This window comes from Ciconia boyciana, chromosome 8 (assembly GCF_034638445.1).
Source record: "Ciconia boyciana chromosome 8, ASM3463844v1, whole genome shotgun sequence".
NCBI classification, from domain to species: domain Eukaryota; kingdom Metazoa; phylum Chordata; class Aves; order Ciconiiformes; family Ciconiidae; genus Ciconia; species Ciconia boyciana.
Genome location: NC_132941.1, coordinates 11415866 through 11437032, shown reverse-complemented (window position 1 = coordinate 11437032; position 21167 = coordinate 11415866). Strand labels below are relative to the sequence as shown.

The following is a 21167-nucleotide window of genomic DNA, read 5'->3' as shown; positions in this document are numbered from 1 at the left end:
GGCAGGTCGGCGCTGCCCGGGCACCGGCACCCCGAGGCACACCGCAGCCGGGGCGGCTCCTGCCCCGCTTCCGCTGGCTTCTCCCGGAACGCTCTAATGCCCGGCGCCGGCTGCCGGCCGCTTGCTGGCACACGCACCCCCACACCCGCCCGTGTCACAGCGACGCTTTCCGGGTCTCGACTGAACGAAAATCCTCCGCTCGGGGGAAGGGGAGAGCGCCGATCAGAATGTGTACACAGCAGGTGGTCTGAAATACACGGCCTGTTTGAAAGACTCTGGTTTGAGACCTCGGACCTGCACGACCTTCACTGTAGCAGGCATCTACAGAGAAATCAGGGAAAAGAGGAGGCATTTTTTTTTCTCCTGTGAGAAAAAACTACTTTCGTATAATTTGGGGGAGGGTACAGGATTTTGTACACCAAGACATTCTACTGCTACACAGCACATACATATTGCAAGACACTGAATACTATATACATACATCAACTGCATCAAATTATTGTATGCAATCTGCAAAACTAGCTGCACACAAACAATCCTTAGTTCATACTAATTTTTAGTATTAGAACATCCAATGATAAAATAACATCATTACAAGTCTGTATTCTCCTTTTCACATTATACATTTTGTTATAGGCACATATGTATATACAGTGGCTATTTCCATAACCAGCTCTATGTTCCAAAACAGCCCTTCTGAATTAAGAGAGATTCTGGAAAGATCTGTTTATTGCTGAATTTGACTTAGTATTTCTTCAGTGCAGCTGCAGATGTTGTCTGCAGTGCTAAGTCCATTAATTCTCCACAGCTTGTCCAACAAGTCAAGACAATAGCAATATGAATGCAGCTTTGCTGATGTACTTCAAAAAAAATATAGTAGCAATTCATGTCCATAGGGTCATTCCAAGGTCATTTTGGAAAGAAGTGTAAGCTGGGACTACAGCAGCAGCTTTACTGTCTGTTTAGGACAGGTTGGGGAAAACATACACAAGAAGTTCATAATGAGCAAGGATTTTTCCAGTTCAAAAAATGAATTTTACTACATGAGAAATGAAGGGGTGGAAAGACAAAGCAATTAATCACAAGATACTATTTAAAACAATCTTTTCAATATACCAAGTACTTAGTCCACTTGACGTTTTGTTAAGAGGAAAAGCTAAATTACATTCTGCCAATAACGATGCAGAGACAATAGCTTTTCTGGTACCTCTCAAACAAGTTAGTTTTGTTTTTACACATTCATGTAATTTCACAGATTTTTTTTTTTTTTTAAACTGCTGCCAATAGTGAGCTGAAGTCCACTGATACGCTGACACATTCGAGATGATCAGGTGAAATTATGTATAAAATATTATTTCTGGTATCTGTCCATCTTCTATTGACGTACCGTTGTTGTTACCTGGTGAACTATAAAAGACAAAGCATGTTTTGCTAGCAGTAGGAGATTCGTGGATCACTTTCTTCAAACCTTTTGTTCCATAGTGGGAATCAGGACCCTGTAAAACATCAGAAGAGATTAGCAACTGAATGAAAATGGGCAGCAAGACCCATAAAATGTTGAGGTTAAACCACTACTGACTTAGGTTATTTTAATAGTATAAAATTTCTGTACCCACATCATGTAAGTTATATGCAAAAATCACAGACAACAGAAGCAAGTGCCCTATGTCTAAATAATAAAAAAAAGTTTCTCTGACAGCATACCTAAACCACTTGATTTTATCCAACTAGTAATGAATAAATATTTTCTAGTATTTCTCCTTGTCATACAGGTTGTCTATATTCTCACTTAGTTCCCTGCCTCAGCTTCTTCTAACGTGCAACATTTTTTTCCAAGCCATTCAACTTTGATTTCTGTATAGGGAATTATATTTAAAAGAATATGAAAAGATTTTTGAGAAAACATTAAATAAATTTGTCCATAACATTAAGGGGAGACTTTCCTAGAACAAATAATTCTTCCCTATATTTCAGCACTAGTATATAAAAAGTGACACAAGAAAGCTTTCTGTTTTCTTGACTCTAGCTAGTGGTTAGAATATCCTTGATAAAAGAAATCAAACTTAAATTTTGATAGAGAGCTGCCAGATTAAATATTCTAGATAGTGCTTTTGCCCACACAGAACCCGTGACTTCCATTAGGACTCATTCTAACTCTTACATCAAGCAGCAAGTGGGAAGGCACAAAGGATCCAGTTATGAATTCTGTGCTGTGGCACAGAAGAGAGGTAGCAGTCTTAAAGAGTTACTGTGGAGTTTAACTACAGCCGTCTTTAGCTCTAAAAGTAAATTCAAGATCTAGAAGACACTTTCCTATCAGAAGACAGATAAAAGAAGAACTCTTGCATCAAAATAACATTTTCTTCTGTGCTGTTAGGCATTCTTACTTTCAATGTTGCACAAGCTGTGTAGCAAACCGTTGGCAAAATCTCTATAGGTTCTTTGAACATAACTCTGAACGTACTGGCTGTTCCATCACAACTAAATCCAGTATCGTTTTGTCCCAATGTTTGATTCTTCTCATAATCGATTATCTGTACAAAAACATGAAAATAGTATTTTTAGGTTTACAAGCTTGAGAAATATTCTTACTGTATGCATATTAGAAGATTACAAGCAAGCACTTGCCTACTCCACCCCGTTTAATTGCAAGGATAGTGCAATCTCAGAACTGGAAAATAGGTGTGATTTCCTGATAGCATTCAGGCTGACCCAGCAGTGTGCCGAATGATGGCTTGCGAGTTTTACACAGGCTGTCCAATCTGTGGGCTAGATTCAACACTGCTCCAACCAGGTTATAGTCTTTGCTTGGGAGATGAAGAATAGCTCTTAGACCTTCCGCTTCTGACCTTCATATGCTACATATAATCCTGTACTTAGATTTGCTGATTGCTGTGCACCTACACAGCCCACATGAGGGAAGCACATTCGCTGGCTGTGGCTAATTCAGAAAACAAGTTTTTACAGATAATGTAAGCAGTCAGTGATACATTCTTAACAGAAAACAGGAACTTGCACTGCTATGTTTTATACAATTTATTTCTATTCTAGATTCAGTATAAAAATTACACTCAGACTATATATTATTTATTTTGCCTTCAATTTTAGTGGCAAATAGGAATCCCTAGCTAAGATATAGTAATAGCAGATACGTCACTTCTCATTTTGGATAGCAATCCCGATCCACGCTGCTAAACACCTCTTGCAGAAGTTGGATATCAGAGCTTTAGAGTAACATGAACAGCTCTCATGATCACTGCACTAACAAGAATCCTATAAATTTTAATATTTTATTATTAAATTGCCATATAATTTTTAATATTGCACAAATGAGATGAAGCCCTATTCTATGCAAAATGTGCTTTAATTTTTTTTTGCCAGCCACAATCAGTAGAAATATTAACAATTATAATGCTGAAGTCCTAAGCCCCTTTCACATAAAAGATGTATTTGCAATATACATTATCACTATTTTAAGACAAGTATTAAATGTTTAACTTTCTGAAGCTCTGCTAGTGCTGATGCAGGTCCAAGAAGAAAGGTAGAGACACAGGACTTAAATACCTGTCTGAAAAGACTGTGACAAGAAAGTTTTAGATTCTTCAGGAATTTGGGGTACTTCCAGAATAAAGAGAACCTGCATAAGATGGATGGCCTTCATCTGAACCATAAAGGTACATTAGCCTTTCGGTTTGGATCAGGAGCGTGTTTTTCAACTGAATCTCTTGATCACTCCCACTTTTGGTTTGCCTTGCAAGAACTAATTCTTTTCAGATTAAATAAATCCAGCAAACATGCTGAGGGAGCACACCAAATGGTCTCATCTGCAAACAGGAATTTAGGCAAGAGGATCAAACAAGAGTTAATGCAAAAGTAAAAATCCCCAAATATGTATAGTATAGCTGCTAGGTCCTCGGTACCAACTCTTTTGTTCTAAAGATCCAGTCTAGTGCATTATGCTACCCATTTACATAGATGTATAGTTTGAGAAAACCAAACTAATGGCACTTCAAATTGAGGAATTTGCAAGTAAGCTTTTGAACTGAGGAATGTGGAAAAGCCAACAAATTCCTTCAAAACCTCATTCCAGATACATTTTCTTTGGAACATCATAACAGGAAAGACACAACATTTTTTTTCTTACCAGACAGACACAAAATTCCTATCCTTAAGTACAGGATGGTCAGAGAATAGTGATCATCAAATAGGAAACAGAAGACAAATAAACTGTCATTTAAACAGGATGCCCAGTAATGAACCGAAACAGCAGTTCCAGCACATGCTACAAGTCTATTAAATCAGATAGGGACAATGGAATTTCTGTCCCTAAATGAAGTCACAGATTCATTCTTTCACACAATTTCCCCCACACCTAATAAATCAGTGTGATGCAATAGTACCAGGTTACAAAATACACAGCACAGAGTAAAACTGTGCCAGTCAAGGAATGCTAAAACCTTGTTAGAAAGCTTAGAATCAAATCAAAACTAATCTCAATAAGAAAGAGAATTCAAATGGACTGAATTTCCATACTGAAAAGGAAAAAATATAGTCCTGGATCAATATTACTAGTAGACACTCCTGACCACAACATGCTAAGAGAGATCAAACAGGCTACAAGAGCAGGAAATACAATTTCAGTGGTGTCTTCAATTGCCTGCTCAGACCAGGCAAGTGTCATATCAGGACACGAAGCTGGGGTGACATTTTTAGATGCTATCACTGACCATTTCATGAGCTTGCTAACCAATTGCTCAGTAGGAAGAAACGCAACCCTTGATTTGGTACTGAGTGATGAGCAGGATCAGATTCAAAATTTCATAATGGAAACACTATGTAACAGTGTCCATAATATACTTGGAGTCAACGCTCCCACGTGAACAACAAAAGCAAATCCACCACAGCTGTGCTAAATTTCAAAAAGAGAAAAATTAGGAAGCTTGTTCAAAAGAAGCTAAAAGGAGCAATTAAGAAAATCAAATCCTTATAAGAAGCATGCAGACTACTGGAGGACATCACATGCCCAATTACAGTATTGGTACCTATCACCTATTCAGAAAGGCTTGAGAAAAGGGGGAAAAAAAGTTGGCATGGCTGATCAGCAAAAGGCTAGTACTGGAAATAAACAAACAAAAAAGGGCATCCTATAGAAATATGAAGTTGTATCCAGATTAAAACAGAAAGGTTCAAACTGACAGATTAAAATGTAAAAAATACAATTAAGCAGACCAAAAGAAGGTTTAGGAACAGCTATCTGCAAGCATCAAAACCAATGTTAAATCATTCTTTCAACACAGCAGTAGCAAAAAACCCTATAGACTCTCTGGTGGGCTAAACAGCATGAAGATATAAAACAAGCAGCAGCAGGATAAGGTCTTCACATAAAAGCCTGGAGAACAGCAATACAAATAAATAATTTACCAGCAGAAGAAACTGGGGAGATTCCCATGCTGGGACAATGTTTTCAGCAAACCTAAAATTGAAGTAACTTTACAGAAGTTATGGAAACAGTAACATACGATTTTCTGCCTAAGACTGAATCAGTACCAAATAAGATGTCAATCTTTCCAAAAAGCTCTGGGCAAGGACAAGCCTCTAAGTCCAAAATATGTACCAGGCACGCTAAGAACGTAATAAATACCCAATCAGGTCAGACAAATGGTCCAATATGCTCCAACAGTGGCAAGAGAAGATGTTGCTGAGGGTTAGCACACAAGTCTTTGCTCTGCTGCCTGTTCCCCCAGCATCCACAACTGTTCTACTAGGGATGCTATAGTGCACATTCCCCTTCTGTTCCTTCTGGAATCTTCTAATGGATTTGCTATTGATGAATGAACTTGTTCAAATATCACCAGATTCAAAAGAGGATATCTGCCTCTTGTGGCAGTATATTTAGTATCCTCTGCATTGAAAAAATACTCTTATGCGTTTTGATCTTCTACTAGTATCAGTAACAGTCTCCTAGTTCTAATATTCTGGGATTTGGTGAATAACACACTGTTCTGCATTTACGTTATCCATTGCCCTCTTGATTTTAGAAGCATTGCTCACACCTCCCCATAGCCTTCTCTGCTACAAACTGAAGAGTCCTAGCCTTTCCCTTAATCATTTTAATTATCCTTTTCTCTACCTTCTAATTCTACTGTGTGAGACTGGGAACTGCACACAACACTCAAGATGTCGGCATACCTGGCTTTCATACAGCAACACAATGTCACCTTTTACCTTGTTTTCAGTATCTTCCTGATGACACTGGGCTATTTTACCAGTCACTACATGTTGTGTCACTGATTTCAGAGAGCTGTTGATGACAAATCCAAGATCTCTTTCCTGAATTACGAGAAACTTTATTAAAGGACAGACTTTATGCACAACTGAACAGATTACAAAGCTGTGAAATTCCTCTGCAGAAAACTTAAAGGAATTCAAGGTTAGACTGGACAAGTATCCTGAAGAAAGATTCACAAGGAGCTATTAAATAGAGAAAGCAAATCAGTCTCAGGAAATGCCTATACTGAAAATGACTGAAGGACAGGAGAATGCAGCAGAAAGGGAGAAGAGTTTCATATTGTTCTTACTTTTCCCTAGTCATCTGCTTATGACCACTGTTGGGGACAAAACACAGGTTAGATTCCTGGCCTATTAGATTGCTCCTACTCAATTCAGATATACACCAAACCTTTTGCAAGTTCTACAAGTGTAGTTTCTGCATAAGCCTATTTAAACAGAATATACTGTACCTGTATATTAACTTGATAGTCTGTGGGTCCATGAATAGATCCATATAATCCAAATCCCACTATGGAAATTCTTCTATTAACTGTGAACCTAGTAAGACACAAGCCAAGAAAGGAATTTAAACAACTGTGATGGGTGTGTTACCCTATTCCCAGTCAAGTAGGAAGACGACTCCCACTGAAGAGTAGGGAAGTAAACTGAAAATGACATTAATTGGTTTTTTTCAGTAACACTTTCTATTTAGATTTCAATAGTAAGAAAAATGCTTTGTAAGGTATCAGCTTTACAGGTTAAAGCTTTGCTAATCCTCCAAGATATTCAGTATCACTAAACGAAAAATAACCAGATTCTTTAGAATATCTCCAAAATAAAAGCTGAGCAAGACTTGGTATTTTAAAAAGGAATACGCAGCTAACACCCAGTCACTCTAGAATGCACCCAATCTTCCTGAACTGTGTTTTTTGCTACTTTACATTTTATGTGCCCAACAGACTAAGTTATTTTTTAAAAAGGAAAACATCAAACGTGCCCAAACAGAGCCAGTATGTTTGTTACTGTTTCTTATGCCAAAAAGATGAAGTTGAATAATATGTTCCCTTTCTTCCCACACTTCTCTGTCTCTCCTCCAAATAGTTTCAAAAGCCATACCTAATCCGGTCACTTGTTCCACTGTAGCCCCAGCGACTCTCCACTTGCTGGAACCTGTTAATGCTGCATTCTTTTCCTCTAAGGCAACATCTTGGTCGGTCAATATAATCTACTTTAGGTTTAGGATTGACAGTAAAATGCAGAAAGAGATTTACTACTTCCCGATCTGACAAGATTCCAGACTGAGCAGGGCCTGTAAAAACAAAAAATTTCTAAGATGACTCAAAGAATTACTCCAACTGTTGTATTTAAAGCACACATATTTGCAAACTGAAGATGACAATAATATATTCCAACAACTAGAGCATATTCTGCAGAATGTTTTACTTTCATTTGTGCATCACAACTTTTATTAGTACAATATTAATAACAGAATAAAGTGTTAAGCATCTAAACACTCACAGGTGAACAGTGCAGAGATACGGTCTAACGGTAAGACAAAGAATCCCGAAACTCACCTGCTGCAAACTCTTCAATAGTCATTAATGGAAAACGGATTAAGGAAAGAGCTCTTCCAAGGACTTTCTGTTTATTTCCAAATGTCACAGGCAGTTGTTGTCTTTGACATTCTGCTTCTGCCCAACGAACAACAGCTCCAAAGAGTCTACTTTCTCGAATACTAAGGGTATCTCTTTCTAGAACTGCACATAATGTGTCTAAAGAAAAAAAGTTAACAGATTTACAGCAGTTTTCATCCAAACCAATAACAGTGCTACACATTAAGTAAGCTTAAAATGTTACGCAAGTAAACACTAAGAACATTCATAATAAGACAAAGATAAGACAACTTATGTATAAAGAAATCTCTCAATGGTATATAGACTCCAAACTAAAAAATCATTTTCCTGCTATGAAGACAGCATATGAACTTTCTTCTTGATTCCTAAGAGTGTGACTATATATAAACTATGTAGTGACAACCAATATCCTGCAGAATTTCCATGGCTAGGGCAAGATTGAAATTGGAAGTGACCAAGCAGTGAATGTCCACTACTAAAAAACCAAGTTATTCATGATGACATTGTCATATTCTCATCTGAGAGTAGCCACCTGCCAATCTGGATCAACTATACACAAGCAGCAGTGGTGCACACAAAACCAGTTTAAAGGTACATGAAAGTAATCTTAAACATTGACATATTTGCCACCCACAAAGCTGGAAGGTAGAACACAGAATGTGAGGCAAGGTACTCTCACATATTTTACAAAAGCAAGTTTTCCTGTAATTCTTACTTGTTATGACATTTTATGAATAACAGGTATGCAAAAATTCTCAGTTTATCATAGAACCCAAGCCTGAAAAAAAATATGTTTTCATCTTCTGAATCTGGGAATTTTTATATGTCCTGAATTTAAGCAAGGCATGTTTGTGGTCATAGAAAATATAATCTTGGAAAGTCAAAACAGATTGGGATTTATCAAGAGTAGAGAAAAACACTCACAGCCTGAGTACAAATCCCACTGAACACGAGTTAACAATGACTTTACAACTGCTTTAAGCAACTGGAATACTTTCCTTCAGTCTGAGTTTTTCCACACAGTCTAGCTGAATTGGAGTAAAATCTTAGACACATATAGTAACAATGAAATTAAGTAACCAAATTTACAACTGCTAGCTTTTCATAACAGATGAAACATAGAAACCAGCAGTTTAGATTTTTTTTTCCAAAGAGATTTCATAAGTTGTACCTGATCTGTGCAACTCTGAATAGAGAAGTACCATGCGGCAACAAAACAGTATGATTCCTGTTACGTGTGAAAAGCGAGTGTGGATCCTTCAGGGACGAGGCACCACACTCAGCAAGTTAAAGCTTTGGCTTTAATGAAAGCATAGTGTTACCATGGTGGGAGCCCCAGGACACCGACACTAATCAAATCAGGACCCAACACAGTGGAACCCTGGTCAGGAGTGAAGCTCAAAGGAAAGCACTGCAGGGGTGGCTAATAAAACTTGCGCTGATTAACATCTCATACATATCCAATATCCTGTTTTGCTCATTAGCAAACTTGCTGATGTAATGCAGGTGCTGTTGTCCAAATTCCGAGATCTGCAGCTGGCCGTCACGTTGGTGCCCATGCAAGGGTGGGTGCAGATGAAGAGGGAAGCGAACTACCCCAGGTTACCGTGACAAGGAGATGAGATACGCTTGGGACTCTACATACTCAGACGGGGGAGATGAACTATCCTGCATTACCGTAACAAAGTCTTCTCGAGCCCTACAATTCCCTCCAGAAGTTTAATGCTTAGGACACACAAAGTAACTCACCTATATCAATATCAGTAAAGCCTTCTGCACTTATTGCATCCATAGTACTTTTGTCTATTGTGTCAAGACAAAGACTAGCAAGCTGAGGTTCATCAAACAAACGGGCCTAAAAAGGTAAAGAAATACATCTTAACCATAAAGTTGACAAACCACTAATCTTAAAAAGCACGTATTTTTACTCTAGTGTAGATCTAAATTAAAATAGGTTGATTTGTCTAAGTACTCTTTATGTTTATACCTTAAAGAGCACTTAAATTCTCAAAGGATTACATAATTAAGGAGAATTCACTACATGCAATTTTTCCTTCATGCTTATGTTTGTAGTTTTGGCAATGTAACTCAAAAAAAAGCACACATCAAATCCACTATAGTGAAATGAAGCACAGTTAATGCACTGAAGTCTTAACAAAAAACAATTAAGAGATTCATGCAAATACACTGTAGAATAAGCTGGCTCCATTTGAAATGTCCCAGTCCATTGCATATTAAAAAAAGAAAAAAAAAAGAAAAAAAGCCTTTCCTCCACATTAATAAGAGGCTGAGTCTGTAAAAATGCTAACAGAGCAACAAGACATTTTCATACATAAATTAGACTATGTGATAGCAAACCCACTGTGAAGTAATATTTAGTCATTTCCCTTCAAACACTGCTTTTCCTAGTAAATCAAAACTAAGCTTAAATTTACCTACTTGAGTAAGCAGCATAAAGGCATTATCTGCTCGGAGGTGCTTCGTTAGAAAATCCACACAATGTGCTTCCAGGGCTGGGACTGCATACTTTTTAGCAGTGTATAAAGTAGTCATGACTGTTTCTGGACCAATTTGAACTTCATCTGAATAAAGAAACCTAGAAATCAATACACAAATATAGATCATAAAAACATATCTTGAGGGAAGCAGTTCAGCACAACGTAACAGTCTCTTTGCGTTTAGAAAACAGGTCAAAGATTTGCACTGTGAACATGCAACAGTTCATGTAGCATTTTCACAAATGAATAAGCTAGTTAAAGGGTTGAAGAAAGAATATTACGTTAACCTAATGGCATACATTTGTTTTAAATATGTATTACTCCCTAAGACTGATCTGGCTGTACTAGTTATACATAGCTACCAAACTGTAAACAACAGCTGAGCTGCAGAATTACTTAACATATGAATGCATGCTCTTTTGATTCACTAGGAAGAGCTGTATTTCTAAATATCAATACATAACCTTCTATGGCTATATTACTGAACTTAATTTACTGACAGTGCACACTAGCTTCCCTGCCATGAGGAGAATAGTGTCAAGGACTTACACTGTGATAACATCTTATGTCAAAGTTACCATTCTGTAGTGTTCAGAGGAGAGGAAAGGGAGTAATATTCTAGCAGATGACCTTGACTCTTCTATCCTGCCATAGCAAAACACTCTGGCTTGTCTCCATTGTTTGACGCCAGATGATTGGTTGAGAATTTAGCATAAGCTGTGAACCAAAAGATAGAGGCCTCCACCAAAACCAGGAAAAAAACCTGTTTCCTGGGCAGCTGTTATTTGAGACCAGACAAGATAAGATTTATTTTAAGTTTCTGTATGGAAAAGATAACTTTTTAAAAATAATTTTTCTTACAGGTGACATTGAAGATGATCTTAGCAATATTTAATCAGTTTTTCAGTTAATAATCAAGAATAGCCTGTGATTTAAAAAAATACATTTGTCCCCAACACACAGGTGATTAAACATAATAAGCCAGGACACATTAGCAAATGCAGGAATTCCACAATGAAGACCAAGCCTTTCCTTTGTATTTCATAATATTTTTTGTTCAGAACCTCCTGGAAATGAACAGTAAGCAACATGTAGAGACGGAAGGCGTGTTTAGAAGGGTTTTTAATGTAACAATAAGCAGTTTGTACTTAACAGAAAAAACCTGTGAAAGTAATGGACTTAAAGTTGTTTGCAACATGGGGAGATCTAAGTAATAGAAACCTAGAGTTAAAATTTAAACTGAAGTTCTTCACTCTTTATATTTCTTATATGCCAAGAAAACTCTAATTCTCGGCAATTGCTAAAACACAACTAAATATGGCGTTCAACATTAAATTTGCACTTACCAACAGGTACATATTTACCACTACAATACTCCAATCTATTCAAATGGCCAGCTTTCACATCACTTAGGAAATGTGGATGATGCTCTAGATTAATTCTTTAAACTGGATTTACATCAAACAGCTTTTAAAGTGAATGAGTTTAATTAAATGCTAACTTTTTTTAGTAAGTTTCATACAGTTCATTAAGAACTGATTTAGGAAAGTTATAAACTACTATCTGTTGATGAAAAGGATGGGCTGACTTGACACTCAATCACTAACAAATTTACTTTCAAGAAACTAAGATCTCATAGGTACAGGTTTGTATACCAAATTGACAAATAGTTCATTAAAGCACTAGAACAGTGTGTTTAGATTTTGGTTTCAAGATTAAAAAAAAAAAATCTGTTTAAAATGCCCTAACCTTCCTTGTGTAGCTTTATAGGAGCTTGGAGTCCAAATCACATAAGAGTTGAACATTAACAGGCTGCAAAAAAAGCAGCATTACCACACAAACTACATTGTAAGTTTTACCTAATCCTATAAATAAATAAATAAATAGAAGTGTCACCAAGTTGTTTTTGAAATGTGATTTTGATTTTATTCCTTAAGTGTGTCCAATCCGAAGCCAATGAAGTGACACACCGAGGAGCTCATCTGGCTTGTGGTTCACTTTCTACTACACCTTCTTAAGAATCAGGGTACAGTTCCATACTGCACTTTTCTGACCCTTTCTCTCCCAGGAATTTTGCAGGCTTCTTCCTCATATGATCAAAACCCAATTACATGGCCAAATGACAGGAATTCAAATGTGGCAACAGTGCATATACATGCAGGTTTTTCATTCACATGAGATCTATGAGCTACAGCATGCTTTTTCATGCCGTGAAGGACACACTTGAGGCTCTATGCTCCAATCCCTCCCCTGCTGTATGGCTGGATATACATTAAGAGACAGTCCCCAGCTCAAAGTGTGTCAATGACAAACTAACAGGACTTAAGTGATTAAAGTTCTGACAACTAAAATTTGCAGAGCATCTCAAGCAGTAACTAAAACATCAGTGTGTTATCAACACCATTTTCAGCACAAATCCGAAACATAGCCCCATACAAGCTGCTATGAAGACTTTAACTCTATCCCAGCCAAACCCAGTACATTCTCCACCCCTTATTGCATGCCATTTTCGTCACGCTCAGGTCCCACACTATCGCAACACATCCTCATTAACCACACCTTCCCCTGTAAAATGTCTGTAAAATGCACATAAATATCCATAAAATGTTCATTGAGTTCATTTGGTCTATGACTTTGGGCTCCATCTGTTACAGTATTCACTCAGGACAGGAGAGGTGATGTGTTGCATGGAGTTACTGGGCACTATGGACCTCATTTTCTGTTTCTAGACATCAATCACCACAGGGCATAACAGCTCATAGTTACAGAACATGCAATGTAGTTACATACTTTGAAACCAAGAAAACTCAATGCAAGTGTCCAAATACATTAAAGTCACATTGTCAGTTTTTTCTGTTCAATATTTCAAGTTTTTGACAATGCCAATACTATTCTGGAATTTTCAAAGCCAAACAGTCGTCTTTTGCAAATACTAAAAAGTGTGAATTTGCAAAGTTAAAAGATAGCTGTAAAAACTATGAAAAATGGTAATAAAGTACATTGCTCTAGGATGTTGTATAATCCTGTTTCCCTTAAGTATACAGACGGATGATCATGATGCATTCATCTACTCATAAAAGAGGAACTCTAGGTGTGTCTTCTCTAAAAATCCCTCTGCTCATGTGCCAAGAGCTCTGTCTCTGTGTTAACGCTCTCATTTGTGGCATGCCTGAACTAGCACACCTTCATGTTTATACCACTGTTCCTCTTCCACTTAAGTCAGTGGGGTTCAAGGTCACTTATCCTTCCCCCTTGCCTTCTTCCCTCCTATCCTCCCCTTTGAGAGACTCATAGAAACAACCTGCTCTTTAGATATTGACTAATTTTATTGTCATCCAGGATAGGGGGTGTGTGTGTATGTGCATTGTGGAAGAACACTTTTACTGACCAGAACTAACAATTTCCCAAGTGACCATTCACTTTACATAAGCCTCTCATACATTTTATGCCACTTTTCTTTACTCTCAGGTTAGCACTTTTTTCTCCACTAGTCTTAGCATCTTCACAAAAGTTGAAATATTTTCACCATTATAAAAGTACACAGGAATCTTTTTCCAGTTAGTCATGATTACCCCTCTGTTTACTGCTTGCCAAAGTCCTCTGCAAAGACATCTGGAAGATGGACTGCTAAATTTGTGCCATGTTGTCACTTTCCTTTATACTATGATCAAAGGACGAGTTCAATTAGTGTAAAATGTATTTTAAAATGTGAATGAAATTTTTAAAAAATCTTATTAAAACCAACAATATGAAACCCTAAAACAGAACCCTACTGAGACAACTTTTATTTTCTTGATCACTGCTATTCAATTTGTACAGTTAGAAACATACATTAAAAAAAAAAGGTGTTTAAATGGGAAGCAGATTCAAACTTTGTGAATTTGATATTATTTCAGCTCTTAAGGATTTATCTGTCAAACTACTGAAGTAGTCAGCTGCTTTTAAAAAGCTCCTCTGGCTCATGTTTGAAAACTCTTCAGGCAAGAGGAATACTGGATGATAAGCCAAAACACACACCACAGTCATTTCTAAGCCTTTGAGCTCAGCCAATTGTTTTCTAAGAAAGTTCTCTCCCCTTCTCCAGCCAATTTTAAAAGGTTGCCCTTTTCCCATCTTCACAGTTAAGATTTTAGCCCACAGACAAAGGGACTACTCAACTTCCTCTAGGGGAAAAAAGAAACCCTAAAACATATTACTGGAATTACAGTGGTACTATCAATTAAAGTTTCAGTTCATTATTTTTAAATACTTTAACTCCACAAATTTATTGTTTTAGAGGCCCCAGTCAGAAAAAGGTAGCAACTGTAGCTGATTTTAAGTTGTGTACAAACATATCCAAAAGAAAAATAAGAAAACAGATGCCACATTAACTTGATTACTATCAGATGTTTTAAATTGTCCAATTTCTAACTACTTTTTTCTTCCTCATAACCATAATTCTTGAACTCCCATCTATTTCGTGACAAAACACCAACACTGATAAAAGTTTACATCACTGGACAGAGAAATGACACTCAGTCTCACTGGACAGATACAGATGGAATGAATTTTTAAGAGAATCAGAAAAATTTTCATCAAAAAATCTTTTCCTTTGGCTTTAATTTACAAGTAGCATTTGTCAGTAGATCTTTATGAAACACATCAACTACAGATAGGATCTAACAAACCACATGAGTAAATAAAATGGAAACGAGCTGTGGAACATTAAATAATTAGTAAATTATCCCTAAAAGTTTTTGCATCACTTCAATGTTTCCTTTACCTTGATGTTCATTTGCTATGCGTATTCAAAGATCCCAACTTAATTTCTAGCCAATACGCCTCAAATTGCTCTTTGCAAAGATTAAGGAAAGGTCCTATAAAAGGCAACCATCATTACCTGACCAATTTACTAATGATAGATAGAAGAGGCCAACAGTGCAAGGTTGCCTCTTCTGGCCAACATTAGGAAAAAAACCCAGGTTGTCTTATAGTTGGTATACTTTAAAAACAGCATATATGAGCATGGAAGAAGTCTAGTACTGGCCTGTATTAAAGAAGTTCTCCTTAGGTATGTTTTTAGCAAGGTGTTGCAATTTATATTTATTCCAATATAAGCTCAAAATATATATAGTATATGTAAGAACATCCTAAAAAGCTGCCATGGATTTCATACCAAAGACGACATCAAACCTGAGATGTTTCAACAGTTCATCAGTCTGGTGATATTTAGACAAGATACAAGTATAATCAGTTTACTTACGTAAGTTCCCTGGCCATCACATACTAGTAGCTCTACCAACACAAGGTGGCTTTTGTTTGCTTCTAACAACATCTCTTCATTCATTTCCACAGTTTTGAAATATCATCCTTCTTATCTTTACTTAGAACTCTCCTGTTTCCCCGTTTATATTTCTATCCAGAGAAACTTCTCTCATTATATCCACTTCTCACTGTCCAGTGTTTTTTCCACATATATATAGACAAACACATATATGTGCACATTCATTTACTTCTAACTTTTGAGACCATTTTGCTTGAAAGACACTTCCCACTATCTCCCACTCTGCTACACAAACTCTCTGTCTTACCACTCCCTCTTTGCTAAGAATCCACAAAATAAATACAGTTTATTTGCCAATGGCAACCTGCATGGTGGTTTGGGTTTGTTTTTTTTTTTTTCCCAAATCAGTTGCTGCAGCTCCTGTGTCCATGATTACTAAAAGGACCAGGTGACTTTTCTTCTCATTGTTCTTATCTGTTAGGCCTCAAAACAAAGGGAAAGTTGCTAAGACTTTGGAGCTTTTCCCATTACAGAAAGCTTCAAGACACTACATATTTATTTCCAGGCAATAACATTACTTGTTTCCCAAATGTTCGTTACAGAAATCTGTTTCATACATTTTATAGAGGTTTTGCCTAGCAGAGGAGTTCCGTTGAAAAAAACCTGAAGGTTAAGCAGTTTAGTCATATTACCACACCACAGCCTGATACACAAAGAAACTATCGGTAATTGTTTCTATGAACACCATAAATTTTATTTACCACTACACTGAGAAAAAAAAAACCAAACCAGTAGATCAACTCATCAGTTTTGTCAGCATGAGAAGAAGCAGACCCTATTCTGCCCAATTTAGAAATCACTAACCCATTTTACATAATTTTTGCCATCACTGCACTCATGGTCTCACTTGGGTGGTTTGTGTGTAAAAATCAGTTAGTTACTGCCTTCTGCTGCATGTTCACTCTCCCCCCAAAAGTATCTGAAATAAGTGTGACTACAATGGGCATTGCTCTGGTAAAAAGATACAACAATTTATTACCACTGCTGAAAAAGAAAAGTGAACAGTAAGATGAATAAAATTTCAAAGCATTAAATGAAATGAAAAGCTTGGTACAACAGCCTCCATCCCTTCTTAGCTATTATTAGAAGGTGGATGGATAGTTGCAACATTCAGAGGAATCACTAATTCCCATCATTTTACTTTAAAAAAAAAACCGCAATAAAAAAGCCAAACCAGGCACCCACCACTATCAAAGTACTTTTCTGAATGGACAGTTAGTTGCCCTAAAATTTGGGTACTTCTCTTGGGGAAAGGATGCAGGGGAACGAGCAAGAGGGAACCAAAATGTGTTCGCGGGGTGGTTTGACCTTGCGTACCAGCCCGCAAGGTGGTTACGCGTTTTCTCCGCATCTCCCTCCACGGACACGCACACGGCTCTTTGGGGACAGGAGCCAGGAGGGGCCGCGGAGCGAGGAAATGACACCAGCGGCCGAGGGGGGCCCCCCGGCCCGGCCGGGCCCAGCGACGCCGGCGGGAGGAGAGACGTGCCCCCCCGCCCGGTGCCCCCGGCCCAGGAGCCCGCACGGTGCCCGGTGCCGCCCGCGCCCGCCCCCGCCCCTCCGCGGCCTGACCTCAGGAGCGCCAGGAAGGCGGCGGGCTCCACGTCGGGCAGCTCGATCTCGGCCGAGGTGGTGGCCATGCCGCCGTTAAACATCGCGTCGAAGACGGCGCTGCCGGCCGCCAGGACGAAGCGGTGGGCGGGGATGCGCTGCTGGCCGGGCCCGGGGGGCGCGCCCCCGCCCCCGCCGCGGGGGCTGCCCTTGCCCACCACGAAGTGCACGTCGCTGAGGAGCTCGTTGGAGAAGAGGAAGGCGAACCGCTCCCGCAGCGAGCCCTTGGTGGCCTGCCAGTTGTACAGCGGCTCCCGCTGCAGCACCGCGCCGGCCTCCGCGGCGGCGGTGGCGGCGGCGGTAGCAGCGGCGGCGGCGGGCGTCTCCACGGGCGCACCCGAGCCGCCGCCGGCGGCCGCCATCGCCGCCCTGAGGGGCCGGGCCGGGCCGGGCCGCTCCGTCCGCCGGCGGCACGCGAATGCCCGCCGGGCGCCCCGACGTCAACCGCCCGCTGCCCCTGTGCCGCGCATGCGCCTCTGCCTCGCGCAGGCTCGCGGGAGGCGGGCGAAGCCGTCGCTGCCCGTCTGCCGTTCCCCAGCGGCCGCGCGGGCGGCTGAGGGAAAGCGCGGGCGGCTGAGGGAAAGCGCGGGCGGTAGGGCGGCGGGAGCAGGACCGCCGTCCTCCAGGCGTCGGCCGGGTCCCCTGGGCCGTGTTTTGGGTCTGTGTCACTTGTTAGTTTTATAAAGGCGTCGTACCCGCCTGTGCAGTGGGGATGCGCTTCCAGAGCCGCGAAGAGAGAAAAACGAGACACGGGAAGCACAGGGCACTGCGACAGTCACCGAAATTCGTACCGTCACATGTGGGAATGAATAAATCTTGCAGCTATTCTGTTTAGGCACGTGGAATGCAAATTCGTTTTTATAACACCTGATTCCTTACGATAACAGGCAAAACAAGGATCGATCACCTATTTTAACTATTTCTGAAATAATGTTGAAACATTAATGAGTGTGGGCGCACGTACCTTACAATTCTATACTAAAGAAATCCATTTACAATGTGTCTCGACATTTCATGTTTCAAACTTCTGAGGAGAAAAAACAAAGCAAAAACAGCAGTAGTGAATGTAGCAGAGAGGCAGCGCGGGTTTTGTGCCTAAAGCAGTAAGCCATCAAATTTAACGTCCTCGGACCAGGGAATGTAGTGTGGTGAATTAATTTGGTAAATTCTGACAAGCAAAATAGGATCATTTTTAGTGTACCATCTTGGTGGCTTTTGGGAAAGAAAGGGGAAAGAAAAAAAAGGGATGTTTGCGTTGTCACAATCCTGTCAAGCCAGAGACTGTCAGCTGAGGAATAAGGTGGCTCATTTTGCCATCTACTGGAGTTTTGCTGTAAGTACAGCAGCGATTTAAATTGCGGAGCTGAAAGCTATTTATCATAGCTCCTGACTTGTCAGCAATTATGGAAGCGTGCGGCTAAAAGAGGAATAGAATCCTGTCACTGCTCTGCATTTAGGTTTATAATTAGGACAAAACTGAGACCAAGCAAATGTGGTCCGTTTCACAGAACAGGTTTTAGAGAACCTTACTTAACCAAGATGGAAGCAAATTCAGCAGGGTAAACTATAGTGGGAAAGGGCACAAGAAGACATAGTATACCAACCAGAAAGCAGCAAGTAGCTTTGCACAGAAGCTATATTTAAAAATAAAATCATACTGCTGACTTAGCAGAATGAAGGTATCACCTTTGCGCTTTTCATGTCCCAAGGTGGGCAAAGGAGGGAAAGCGAGAGAAGCCCAGATTCCCTCCGATAGCTTAGGGACAGAGATGGAAAAAATTATGAGGGAAACGGTGACACCATGGACAAAAATAAATAGTTTTCTGGTGGTATTTTTTCACTCATGGGATGATCTGGGTATTAATGAGAGTTTCGGTCATTGCTGCCTTTCTGCTTTTACCTTTCTGTGTTCACTCACAGGTTAGTCTGTTAGCTGAGAGCCAACAGCCATGACTGCTCTGCTTATGGAGAACCGTGTTTGTAAAAAGTGAACATATGGTCCATAACACACTAGAGGAAGTCAACAGGATGGAAGAGAGTTAAGGAAAAAAAGCGGGAAAGGTATGCCAAAGACCTAAAAGGAGGGCAGCTGGGGCAGACAGTGTATGTAACATAGCTTCAGGGATAAGAAATCAATCATAAGAAGACAAAGCTATGCAAGATAGAGAAAATGGGAAAGACCTATGAGATGGGCTGAGAAAGAAAGCTGAGAGAGAAAATGAGGGGAAAGAAACAGAAATAAAAATAATATGAAAGAAATCAAAAGTCTAAAAAAAAAGAAAAACAGGGAAGGGGACAAAGAAAAGGAGAAATGCAACCTGGATGCCCATCAGATCTGATCAGCTAAAAGCCAAATGCACTAATTTAAACAGTTTTGGAAGTGAGACCTAAGAAAATATTAAGTAACAGATTTCCTTTTGAAACTGGGTTTTTCTGCATGTAGACAATGAGCCTCAGACATTTGTTTCACCTTGTAATCTTCATGCCAGCTTCCTTCTTTAAAAAAATCAGCCGGTTTTTCTTTGGCATTATCAGTAGGTGGATCATAGCCATTTTTAGATGTGATGTCACGGGATTGTATTCCCCAGTCCAGATCAGAAATAACACACAATGCTTTTCCCAATAAGGGCTACACATGAATGTCACTAAAATGCCGTCCTGTTGTTTGCTTTCTTAGCATGTTCAGGCTTTGTCTAGGAAATATAGCAGAAATTAATACAGAGAAAAATATTTATATAACAGAAGCAGTGCAAATTGGCCCAAGAAGAACTTTTTGTTTGATCTCATGTAACAGAATGGCTACAAATCAAGGGCTGCAGACAAAAGTTCAACAGTATTATATTATATAGCTGTGAAGGTTGTCCTGGTCACTAGCCAGCAAAACAGAAGGTCAGGGAGTGTCTGCACTTTTGAGCAACTTGTTTTCAAGGTCTACATAATGGCCTGAGCAAGCTCGTGCTGACCTGGTGCCTTTTTTCTGTGGAAATTCATGAAGGAAGTACTCTCCAAGTTTTGAGGTTCCTTTACCTGTCAGCAGGGAGAGAGAGGACAAAGTGGGTTTATATGTACTGAAGAAGAACCAGAGAATGTCCTGATCAAACTGCAGGGATTTCTGAGATACTTGTGATGCCAGGGATGTCCTAGAGACACAGGAATGCCTGCCCAGTGGCCCTGGCCTTCCCTGCCAGTGAAACGGGGCCAGTTCTGTCAGAGCCATCAAAAGGGTTTGAGTTACAAAGTGTATTGTTTTCAATCATTTGTTCCTGAAATTATTTAAATTCTCCTCCCTTTCCTTCTTTTTCCCCCATGAACTCAGCTTTGTGTATGTTCTAAGGAGCTGTTTGTTGTTATGATCAGAGTTTTAGAGCTGGCACATATTTTTACAGTGATTAGCGATTGTTCTCATAAGCTGTTAGCATCCTTTCTCTGTTTCAGGAGGGAAGAGAATAATTCAGAGTAAATCACAGATTTGTTTCTGATTAAACTTCCTGGTTGGGGCCATTTGATGACAACTTTTCCTTTCCAAGCTCAATTAGATTCTTAAAATCCTCTACATCTGACCCATGCCATTGCTGTGAATGACAGACGTGCATATTACCATTCCCATGACTGAATTACTAGTAGCATTAAAGTTATTCAAATGTGTAAATTTGTAACAACAACAACAACAACAACAACAACAACAACAACAACAACAATAATAATAATAGTAAAGTTATCTCCTTGGGCTTTTTATTGTGATTACTATTGTTTTCTTCTCTCTGGTTTGCATTAACCCGTACTGTTGTGATATGGGGTCTGCAGGTAATGTAACCTTGCAGTTTTTGCAGC

At 39.4% G+C, this 21167-nt stretch overlaps 1 protein-coding gene across 1 annotated transcript; it reads right to left on the bottom strand.

Moving 5' to 3' along the window:
• Positions 1-361: 361 nt before the first annotated feature.
• On the bottom strand, positions 362-17803 carry BTBD1 (BTB domain containing 1). Its single transcript, XM_072869481.1, has 8 exons — positions 17298-17803; positions 10344-10500; positions 9654-9759; positions 7845-8042; positions 7387-7579; positions 6741-6828; positions 2388-2534; positions 362-1496 (listed from the first exon to the last, which is right to left on the bottom strand). Exons 1-8 carry the CDS (start codon positions 17696-17698, stop codon positions 1338-1340), a joined length of 1449 nt encoding a protein of 482 aa, XP_072725582.1. The 5' UTR covers positions 17699-17803; the 3' UTR covers positions 362-1337.
• Positions 17804-21167: the final 3364 nt, after the last annotated feature.

Bases quoted from the DNA above. Each gene is read 5' to 3' on its own strand.
- BTBD1 (XM_072869481.1), bottom strand. From the start codon at position 17,698: ATGGCGGCCGCCGGCGGCGGCTCGGGTGCGCCCGTGGAGACGCCCGCC. The intron at 9,760-10,343 runs GTAGGTAAATTT...TTACCTTTTTAG, and splicing joins CCTTTATGCTGCTTACTCAA to GCCCGTTTGTTTGATGAACC. The intron at 7,580-7,844 runs GTGAGTTTCGGG...TTGTTTTTACAG, and splicing joins TATTGAAGAGTTTGCAGCAG to GCCCTGCTCAGTCTGGAATC.